The sequence below is a fragment of the Capricornis sumatraensis genome, chromosome X (assembly GCF_032405125.1).
Source record: "Capricornis sumatraensis isolate serow.1 chromosome X, serow.2, whole genome shotgun sequence".
NCBI classification, from domain to species: Eukaryota; Metazoa; Chordata; class Mammalia; order Artiodactyla; family Bovidae; genus Capricornis; species Capricornis sumatraensis.
In genome coordinates this window covers 62,009,317-62,020,598 of record NC_091092.1, presented here as the reverse complement: position 1 = coordinate 62,020,598, position 11,282 = coordinate 62,009,317, and the positions used below count along the sequence as shown (strand labels likewise).

The window sequence follows — 11,282 nt, the reverse complement described above, 5'->3', positions numbered from 1 at the left end:
TATTTCATGACTCTGGTTCCATGTGATTAGTCTTCTACAACAATGTATGAATGTTCACGGCTTTCTTTAACCAGCCAAGAATCATTTCAGTTGGTTCTATTTCTTTGCTAGTGAAAACCATAATAAAAATTCTTTATACAAGTATTTCTGCATCTCATGATTACTGCCAGAGAGCTGAGAATTCTCCAGGCTTCAGTGGAGATTTGCTTAGCTACCCAGTGGCTATCCTAAGCCTTCATTGTAGACACCACTAATGCTTATAGAGGGTGAATAAAGAGGCAGAGAGAAACTGTTTGCAGTCCTTATTGCAAAATGTAATCATAGAAAATCAAGTATTAGTGCCAGTCCACTGTGGGCTCAGTCCCAAGTGCCCATCTGTCTGTATGACTTGAGACTCAAGCTTTCCTTTGTTTCCACCACACGTGACAAAATTATGCCTTGAAGTATTTGTTTCTGCGGTATTATTTTGGTCCTTTTTCTACCAAAAAATTCATGATATGTCTCCTGCATCTATCATTTTTTTCTCTAATCTTACTTTCACTGAAGTCTTTGTTTATTTGATAGAGCCAGCTTTTGGGGTCCTGCTTTCCTTATCTCCTTTTATATTTTGTCATCCACGTCTTCCCCCCCCCCCCCTTAACATCCTCGCTTGTTCCCAGCAAAGGTTTTTTGGTTTTTCTCCCCAGGCTGAGCCATTTACTTCAAAGAAGGAAGTCTTTCTCTTGGCATGTTGCCTAACTATCTTCGCAGAAATCCTTCAGATGTTTCTGAGGCAGCTGGCCTGCCAGCTGGAGTTGGAGCCACAAGGACTTAAAAGATACAGAATTGCATGCATCTTGGTTTGACTCCCGGCTCTTGCAGTTGCGACATGCAGTCTTCCTCTGGGCTTAGCAAGGAGGGACAGGATTGATGAATACAGAGCCTGTACTTCCTGGAGTGGCCTAAATCCTGCAGCTGCCACTCAAGGTGTACTGATAAAGGGAAGACCACTCCGAAGGGGTCACTCAAGGCCTTGCTGTGCTTGCAAGGCAGTTCAGCTTCTCCCTTCCTCCCTGCCCTGCACGGGCGTGGATCCCTGATAAGGGATCCTGATAAAATGCTGCACACTCCCACTGCCCAGCCTGTTTCCAGAGTGTCTGCTGATCTCAAGTCCTGGTGTGGCTGGTCTCAGGCAAAGAACTTTGAACCGAAATCAACCCGTGTGACCCTGATCGCCACCTCCGCCATCTTCCATACAGTGAAGGAACAGGAAGCAGACAATCGCCATCAACCCTCCCTTTGGAAAAGAGGAAGACCGGGCGGCATGTAACAGTCCCTGCTCTGTAGTCATTCTGGAATCCTGCTGATCAGACACTTAGCAGGCAAACTCTTCCATCAAATTGAGCTCCCAGGCCCACCACGGCCCATCCTCTGGGAGGCTCCTCTGGTCTACTGTTCCCTGCGGCTGTATCTGAAGTGTCAGGGAGCAAGCCTCCTAGGGACCTTCAGAGCCTCTGTCCTTCTCAGGTCCAAATACTGCTTTACAGCTCAAACAACAAATAGGCTCACTGAGTTCTGTGTGGCTCCAATCAGTCTAGTGTGCTGGGAACCGTATCCAACTTTGCTTCCCAGACATGGTTCTTCATCCATGGGCATTTTGAGGTTGTCAGGAACCACACCCTTCACCTGATCTTTGACCAAGCCACTTGATTAGATTCTTCAGTTTGAAAACAGCCCTCCCCTACACAAAGCCTTTTCAATCCAGGTTTCTTCACGTGGACTCTGTCTCACCTCAGAGCCCTGATACAGCAGGCTGTAATTATTCAATCGTGTTATTTCTCTCTCTCTAGTAACCAGGACAGAGACAGGCAAGTGGTCATCTCTTAGCTAAACACTGGTTAAATTAATGAAATTGAGGCTTGTCTGGGCTTCCCTGGTGGCTCAGCTGGTAAAGAATCTGCCTGCATTGCAGGAGACCTGGGTTCAATTCCTGGCTTGGGAAGATTCCCCTGGAAGAGTCCCTTCCCATGGGAGAAGGGAAAAGCTACCCACTCCAGTATTCTGGCCTGGAGAATTCCATGGACTGCATAGTCCATGGGGTTACAAAAAGTCGGACACGACTTACTTTCACTAACTAGCTAAGCTTATTTAGTTAGAGATTTCAAGAATCTCTTTGGCTTCACACGACTGAGCAACTTCACTCACTCACTCACATGATTTAATAGTAAATATTTTGGTCCGTTTTTGAGGTAATGAAGTGAAGTTGCTCAGTCGTGTCCAACTCTTCGCAACCCCATGGACTGTAGCCTACCAGGCTCCTCTGTCCATGGGATTTTCCTGGCAAGAATACTGGAGTGGGTTGCCATTTCTTTCTCCAGGAGATCTTTCCGACCCAGGGATTGAACCCAGGTCTCCTGCATTATAGGCAGACGCTTTACCGTCTGAGCCACCAAGGAAGTCCAGGCAATAGAGAAGAGTTAATCATTTGTTTGCCATGTATGATTCCTATACCCAAGGGAAGGATAATTAGAAATTAATGAAGTTACTTAAAAAAAAAAAAGATCAGTTGCAAATACTGGTCTTTAAATGTCGCCTGTCAATGGTTGGAAAAGGATGGAGCAGGATGGAGAAAAAAAGAGAACGTGGAGGAGACTTTTTCAAAGAGGGGGTCACATGGCCATTCCTGTCTCTCCCTAGGTACCTGTTCCCTCCTCTCCCTCCTCTTCCAGAAGCTTACGTGAGGCAGCAGAGGGTCCCCAGTACTGCTGACATGATAAGAAAAATAAAAATGGCTGCTGGAGGGATGTGGCTCCTGATGAGATCACAGAGATAATCCTTGAAGTTGCTCAGCCAGGACCTGGAATTTTCTGCAGGAAGAGCACAGATGTTCACTGAGTCAATGATGAAGTTGGGATACAAACTCTGGTTCGAGTTCAGAGTTGTCCCAGATCTGACGTTCTTATAGTGGCCCAGGGCCCATATTTTTAATGACTCTGCTAAGCTAAGCAGTTAAAGGAATACACATTTGGAGAAAAAAAAAGTGTATCCTCAGATGGTTTCATCTTTGCCTCTGGTATGTCAAACAGGAGCAATTATCTCCATGAATCAGTGTGGAACTTTGTGAGAGAGCAGCTTGATTTCATAATTACCTGCCTAGAGGGTGTTTTGGAGGCAAAGGCCCCTGTGTGTCTGGTGAAGAGAAGAGACAGACACCAGCCCCAGGAACACCCAGAGGGGACGAACAGGCCTTGGAAGCTGGCAGAAGGAACTTCACAGAGTCTGGTGATCAAGAGGAGAGGTAGGGTAAACACAAGTGTCTGTGACCTGAGTCACGAGGAGTCACCGGTCACCACAATTCACTTTCCAGTGCCGGGAAGGACTCAAGCAACACACTGGGCTCTGGGAACACCTAAGTTGCGGGTCAGTGACCTATTAGCTTTGGCTTACATTTTGCTTCCTTCCTGAAGTCCTTCCTGACCCCTCCCAGCAAACAACTGTAATTCTCCCTTTGTCCTCAGGGTGCATTTGTCATATTTCATGGAAGGTTGACACCTATGGGTGGGACTGCCCACCTGTGAAAGCCTAATCCATGTCATTTAGCAAACGGATTGGTGCACAGTAGGTGGGCTCGTGCTGGTTGAACTAAATTGAACCCAACCAGAAATAATGGACATGAAGATTAAAATAAAAGAAAAAAATAAAAGAAAAATAATGAAGATTATTTTTAAATACAAAATCAGTTTTTCCTGACCTTTGATGGGAATCTTAGGTCCTATGGAGGCTGGAACTTTCATAACAGCAAACACACCCACTGAGTGTTGTGGCAGGGCATCCTGGTCTTGTACTCTGAAGGCAGATAAAGGTGACACAGAGGAAGCAACAGTCTCCAGCAAGAGGCAAGTCAGAGAGCACAGCAGAAATGTGATGCTCAGCAGCTTCAGGGCTTCTACGGATTCCCCTGTGCCACGGCCAGATGGTTTTTCCCTTGGCTCTTTGCAAGGCTGCTTTGTCTGAAAAGTTAAAAACTATGGTTTAGTTTTTTATCCCAAAACTACAGCTGTTAACGAACATAAAAATTCACTGACTGACACTGCTGAATCCTGAACACAGTCAGTTTCCCAAGCAAAAGACATTCCGCATCCAAGAAAGAACACAGGACAGAAATTTACTGAGCTTCAGCAGATGAGACACCTGCCGTTCCCTCCTAACCAGGTCCCCCTTCAGCCTTCTCCAGCTCAATGAGTGGGAAATGCTGTAAGTCGTTCAGGCCAAAATCGGTGTTGTTGTTTTTGACTTCATTTTTTTAGTCCCACATTTTTTGTGTGTGTGTTTTGTTTTGTTGTTGAGTTTATTACTGCATGCATGCTAAGTCGCTTCAGTTGTGTCCAACTCTCTGCAACCCTGTGGATAGCAGCCCATCAGGCTCCTCTGTCCATGGGATTCTCCAGGCAAGAATCCTGGAGTGGGTTGCCATTCCTTCTCCCGATAGGTACCTAGCCCCTGAAATTCTACTTGTGGTATTAGCGCCCAGGGTTTATTTCTAAATCAGCAAATAAGCAGTGTAAACGGTTAACCTGGTATAGATTTCACGGGATCAGGGGGCACAGTCCGTCATGGGGGTGGCCCAGGAATTCTGCAGTCAGTGCACCTGATGTGAAGGGAGTCACAGGTCACAAGAGTTTATAGCTTCCTGCTTGCTGCCATTTTAATGATGAGGTTAGGGACCAAGTTCACTGACTACCACATAAGCAAATTCCTTGCTGTGCAGTGGTAATTTCCCATCACACATGTGCCTGTTTGAGTCAACTTTGCTGACGCAACTTGGGAGAAAATAGAAGTATATTTTGCAGAAACTGTGTGGTTTAGGGTCTAACAGCTGATCTATCAGAAGAATCGGGTCGGCTTGGTCTCTAAAGTGTATCCATATCTTGCCACTTCTCACCACCTCCACTGATACCCATCATCTGTCTCTCTGCTACCATCCTTGCCTCCTTTCAGCTTCTTCTCCACTGAACAGCCAAGGAGATGTCACTTTGTTGTAAGTCAGATTGGGCCCTACAAACTGCCCTGAACTCATGTCTTATCATCTCCTTTTGATCACTCCACCTCAGTCTCATGTCCTCAAGAACAAGCCATGCACGATCCTCTCTCTTTGGTTCACATAGGCTGCTCAGGTGCTCAATAATATTTTTTTGAATGAATAAATGGATGGGCAGACTATTTTTCATTGCTGGTCATCTCCACCCCCTTTTAACTTATTACATACAACCCGACAGTCTAGAAAAGTTTAGTTATGAAAAGATACCATTTTCTCAGCCATCCTTGCTGTTAGCAATGGCTACAGGCCCCACTTTTGGACACTGAAGCATAATGGAGATTTGATGGGTGGCTTCCGGGGAAACTTTCTGCTGTCTTGGGAAAAGATATGGTGCTACTGTTTACCATTTATGCTGCCTTGAACATTCTCTAAGCGTTACCTGAACTGGAGGAGTCATCTTGTGATCAGCAGGAAAAGCATGAGAAAATGACCTGGATTCGGCTCTGACAATTTTAGGCCATGAAACCAACACCTTTATCTGCCCACTTCTCAATTGCTAGCTCTGTGAAAAATAAACTCGTATCCGAGCTTTCTATTACTTAAGACATTTACAATTGATACACTCATCCACTGCTGAGACCTGTGTCAGGTAGGGAGGTGAAGAAGCCAGTGAATCTGGCCTCAGTCTTCAGAAGAAGCTGGCCAGAGCCTTCCTTTAAGGCTTCTGAAATTCCAAATAGAATTCTCTTCCCTTTTATGATATCATTGACTGCACTTGACCTTCCCCCAGTCTCTATCTGACAGCTAAGCATACAGATGTTTTCTTTGGTCTATGTGGAAACATCTGTGCTGATACTAAAACCCATCCTTATAGTAGCCATATCCTCTTGGGCTTGAAGAATTCTAAGATATTTTGTTTGCCACATGGTATCAACTACGCCTTAAAATAGTATATATATGGCAGTTTAATAGATGGCATTTCATTTCAGTGGGGAAAAATGGATGGTTTAATATGAGGATTGGCTATTCATTTGAATGCACTGACTGAAGTTAGAGTCCTACACACACAAAAAAATTCTAGATGGATCAAAGACTGAACAAAAATAGAACCATACACATGTTGGAATAAAACATGAGTTTTTTGTAATCTTGGTATGAAAAAATTTACTCTGAACATGTCATAAAACCCCAAAGCCATAGGTGTAACTACTGATAAATTTATTGCATAAAAATGTAAAGCTTTCATACAGGAAAACATTGTAAAGAAAGATCAAACATTAATGACAAATTAAGTGAAAAATGACATAACATATAAGACAGATAATAGGTTAATGTTAACGTACAAAGAACTGTTGTTACAAATCAAATTTTTAAAAAGGATGGTCAGATCCATAGAACTGGCATAAATGATGTATCAGTCAGAAAAGCAATGGATAAATAAATTGTCCTGAATATTCATTGGAGAACTGATACTGAAGCTGAAACTCCAATACTTTGGCCACCTGATGCAAAGAACTGACTCATTTGAAAAGACCCTGATGCTGGGAAGATTGAAGGTGGGAGGAGAATGGGAAAACAGAGGATGAGATGGTTGGATGGCATCACCGACTCAATGGACACAAACTCCGGGAGTTGGTGATGGACAGGGAGGCCTGGCGTGCTGCAGTCCATAGGGTCACAATAAGTCAGACACGACTGAGCAACTGAACTGAACTGAAATAAATTGTGATGTATATTACATAATGGATTGAAAGTGAATGTGAAAGTCACTCAGTCGTGTCCGACTCTTTGCAACTCCATGGAATTCTCTAGGCCAGAATACTGGAGTGGGTAGCCTTTTCCTTCTCCAGGGGATCTTTACAACCCAGGGATCAAAACCAGGTCCCCCACACTGTTGGCTGATTGCACTCAGATTGCCAGCTGAGCCACAAGAGAAGCCATAATGGATTACTATACAGCAAGTATAATAAGCCACTAGGAAATATATACAAAGGTTGTTTCCTGTTTGGAGCTGTTTTGAATAGTGCTGCCCCATCTCTTGTTCCACATGACAGTTCTGGGTCTAGGTCATTACCCAATAGAATTGTCATAGGGTATCTGTATGCTCAACTTTTGTAGATAATGTCAGGTTGTTTTCCAAAATAACGATACCAGCTTGAGTTTATTTTTGTATTGATATGAAGAAATGTTCTAATTTCATTCTTTTACATGTAGCTGTCCAGTTTTGCCACACCACTTATTGAAGAGACTGTGTTTTGCCCATTGTATATTCTTGCCTCTTTTGTCAAAGATAAGGTGCCCATAGGCATATGACTTTATTTCTAGGCTATCTATCCTGTTGCATTAGTCTATATTTCTCTTTTTGTGCCAGTACCATACTGTTTTGATGACTGTAACTTTGTAATACAGTCTGAAGTCAGGGAGCCTGATTCCTCCAGTTTTGCTCTTTTTTTCTCAAGATTGTTTTGGCTGTTCATGGTATTTTGTGTTTTCACATAAATTTTTGAGTTGTCTGTTCTAGTTCTGGAAAAATGCCATGGGTGAACTAATTTTTGATAAAGATCACCTTAAATTTGTAGATTGCCTTGGGTAGCATGGTCATTTTAACAATATTAATGTTTCTAATCCATGAACACAGTGTCTTTTGTCCATCTGTCTGTGTCATCTTCAATTTCTTTCATCAGGGTCTTTTAGGTTTCTGAGTACAGGTCCTCCATTAGCCAAAGCATTTGGGGGACGAATGAAACCACTGGACTCCTGAAAGGGGTCCCAGGACATCTTGGTGATACAAGTGCAGCATCTACCTCTCAAATCCACTCATTTCTCATATTAGGCTCACCACATTCTTCCACACCTTCTCCAGGATTCTGGTTGGTCACAACTTCTAGAAAACTTATAAAACGGGGATTAGTGGGATGTGCCAGAGCCCAGACTGCTGCCTTAATCCTAAGAGATGCCTGAATGAATCACTTGAGTGCCAAGCATATTTGTCTTTGCTCTTCCTGTGTAGCAGCCACCCTGAATACTCAGAAACATCAGGGTTTATTACCCCTTCTAAAGTGGAAACTCCCATTGTGAGATAAAAAAGAGACCAGTGCTAATGGATGTCAAGATTAAACATGTCTGTCTCTCTCTCTGCTACTGGATCAAGGTTCCACTTCTAATTTTTTAAAATGTTAACTTCACCTCATAAAATATATCACTTTTTACTGCAATTTATATGAAATCTGCTATTCTAACTTAGTTGTTTTTCTAAGCTGTCTATCTTGCCATTCAGTGGCTCAACTTGTTTTTGTAAAATTCCATCAGTTCAGTTCAGTCGCTCAGTCATGTCCGACTCTTTGCAACCGCATGAATTGCAGCACACCAGGCCTCCCTGTCCAGCACCAGCTCCCAGAGTTCAACAAACTCATGTCCATCGAGTCGGTGATGCCATCCAACCATCTCTTCCTCTGTCGTCCCCTTCTCTTCCTGCCCCCAATCCCTCCCAGCATCAGAGTCTTTTCAAATGAGTCAACTCTTCACATGAGGTGGCCAAAGTATTGGAGTTTCAGCTTTAGTATCATTCCTTCCAAAGAACACCCAGGACTGATCTCTTTTAGAATGGACTGGTTGGATCTCCTTGCAGTACAAGGGACTCTCAAGAGTCTTCTTCAACACCACAGTTCAAAAGCATCAATTCTTCGGCGCTCAGCTTTCTTCACAGTTCAACTTTCACATCCATACAGGACCACTGGAAAAACAGCCTTGACTAGACAGACCTATGTTGGCAAAGTAATGTCTCTGCTTTTGAATATGCTGTCTAGGTTGGTCATAACCTTCCTTCCAAGGGGTAAGCATCATTTAATTTCATGGCTGCAATCACCATCTGCAGAGATTTTGGAGCCCCCAAAAACAAAGTCTGACACTGTTTCCACTGTTTCTCCATCTATTTCCCATGAAGTGATGGGACCAGATGTCATGATCTTAGTTTTCTGAATGTTGAGCTTTAAGCCAACTTTTTCACTCTCCTGTTTCACTTTCATCAAGAGGCTTTTTAGTTCCTCTTCACTTTCTGTCATAAGGGTGGTGTCATCTGCATATCTGAGGTTATTGATATTTCTCCCGACAATCTTGATTCCAGCTTGTGCTTCTTCCAGTCCAGCGTTTCTCATGATGTACTCTGCATATAAGTTAATAAGCAGGGTGACAGTACACAGCCTTGACACTCCTTTTCCTATTTGGAACCAGTCTGTTGATCCATGTCCAGTTCTAACTGTTGCTTCCTGACCTGCATATAGGTTTCTCAAGAGGCAGGTCAGGTAGTCTGGTATTCCCATCTCTTTCAGAATTTCCTACAGTTTTTTGTGATCCACACAGTCAAAGGCTTTGGCATAGTCAATAAAGCAGAAATAGATGTTTTTCTGGAACTCTCTTGCTTTCTCGATGATCCAGCAGGTGTTGGCAATTTGATCTCTGGTTCCTCTGCCTTTTCTAAAACCAGCTTGAACATCTGGAAGTTCATGGTTCACGTAATGCTGAAGCCTGGCTTGGAGAATTTGGAGCATTACTTTACTAGCGTGTGAGATGAGTGCAATTGTGCAGTAGTTTGAGCATTCTTTGGAATTACCTTTCTTTGGGATTGGAATGAAAACTGACCTTTTCCAGTCCTGTGGCTCTGCTGAGTTTTCCAAATGTGCTGGCATATTGAGTGCAGCACTTTCACAGCATCATCTTCCAGGATTTGAAATAGCTCAACTGGAATGCCATCACCTCCATTAGCTTTGTTCGCAGTGATGCTTTCTAAGGCCCACTTGACTTCACATTCCAGGATGTCTGGCTCTAGGTGTGTGATCACACCATCGTGATTATCTTGGTCGTGAAGATATCTTTTTTGTACCGTTCTTCTGAGTATTCTTGCCACCTCTTCTTAATATCTTCTGCTTCTGTTAGGTCCATACTATTTATGTCCTTTATCGAGCCCATCTTTGCATGAAATGTTCCCTTGGTATCTCTAATTTTCTTGAAGAGATCTCTAGTCTTTCCCATTCTGTTGTTTTCCTCTGTTTCTTTGCATTGATTGCTGAAGAAGGCTTTCTCATCTCTCCTTGCTATTCTTTGGAACTCTGCATTCAGATGCTTATATATTTCCTTTTCTCCTTTGCTTTTCGCTTTTCTTCTTTTCACAGCTATTTGTAAGGCTGCCTCAGACAGCCATTTTGCTTTTTTTGCATTTCTATTCCATGGGGATGCTCTTGATTCCTGTCTCCTGTACAGTGTCACGAACCTCCATCTATAGTTCACCAGGCACTCTATCTATCAGATCTAGTCCCTTAAATCTATTTCTCACTTCCACTGTATAATCATAAGGGATTTGATTTAGGTCATACCTGAATGGTCTAGCTGTTTTCCCTAATTCCTTCAATTTAAGTCTGAATTTGGCAATAAGGAGTTCATGATATGAGCCACAGTCAGCTCCCAGTCTTGTTTTTGCTGACTGTATAGAGCTTCTCCATCTTTGGCTGCAAAGAATATAATCAATCTGATTTTGCTGTTGACTATCTTATGATGCCCATGTGTATAGTCTTCTCTTGTGTTGTTGGAAGAGGGTATTTGCTATGACAAGTGCGTTCTCTTGGCAAAACTCTATTAGCCTTTGCCCTGCTTCATTCCATATTCCAAGGCCAAATTTGCCTGTTATCCCATGTGTTTCTTGACTTCCTACTTTTGCATTCCAGTCCCCTATAATGAAAAGGACATCTTTTTTGGGGTGTTAGTTCTAGAAGGTCTTGGAGGTCTTCATAGAACTGTTCAACTTCAGCTTCTTCAGCATTACTGGTTGGGGCATAGGCTTGAATTACTGTGATATTGAATGGTTTGCCTTGGAAATGAACAGAGATCATTCTGTCTTTTTTGAGATTGCATCCAAGTACTTTCATTTTGGACTCTTTTGTTGACCATGATGGCTACTGCATTTCCTCTAAGGGATTCCTGCCCGCAGTGGTAGATATAATGGTCATCCGAGTTAAATTCACCCATTCCAGTCCATTTTAGTTGGCTGATTCCTAGAATGTTGATGTTCACTCGTGCCATCTCCTGTTTGACCACTTCCAATTTGCCTTGATTCATGGACCTGACATTCCAAGTTCCTATGCAATATTGCTCTTTACAGCATTGGACCTTGCTCCTATCACCAGTCACATCCACAACTGGGTATTGTTTTTGCTTTGACTCCATCCCTTCATTCTTTCTGGAGTTCTTTCTCCACTGATCTCCAGTAGCATAT

At 43.1% G+C, this 11,282-nt stretch overlaps 1 protein-coding gene across 1 annotated transcript; it reads right to left on the bottom strand.

Moving 5' to 3' along the window:
* Nucleotides 1-2,712: 2,712 nt before the first annotated feature.
* Nucleotides 2,713-5,474, bottom strand: SMIM9 (small integral membrane protein 9). Its single transcript, XM_068963158.1, has 3 exons — nt 5,457-5,474; nt 3,788-3,989; nt 2,713-2,846 (listed from the first exon to the last, which is right to left on the bottom strand). Exons 1-3 carry the CDS (start codon nt 5,472-5,474, stop codon nt 2,713-2,715), a joined length of 354 nt encoding a protein of 117 aa, XP_068819259.1.
* Between the last annotated feature and the right edge of the window lie 5,808 nt (nt 5,475-11,282).

Coding starts and splice junctions, on each gene's coding strand:
- SMIM9 (XM_068963158.1), bottom strand. Junction 2,847..3,787: donor CCTGCCACAACACTCAGTGG/GTGTGTTTGCTG, acceptor CTCTTCCTGCAG/AAAATTCCAGGTCCTGGCTG.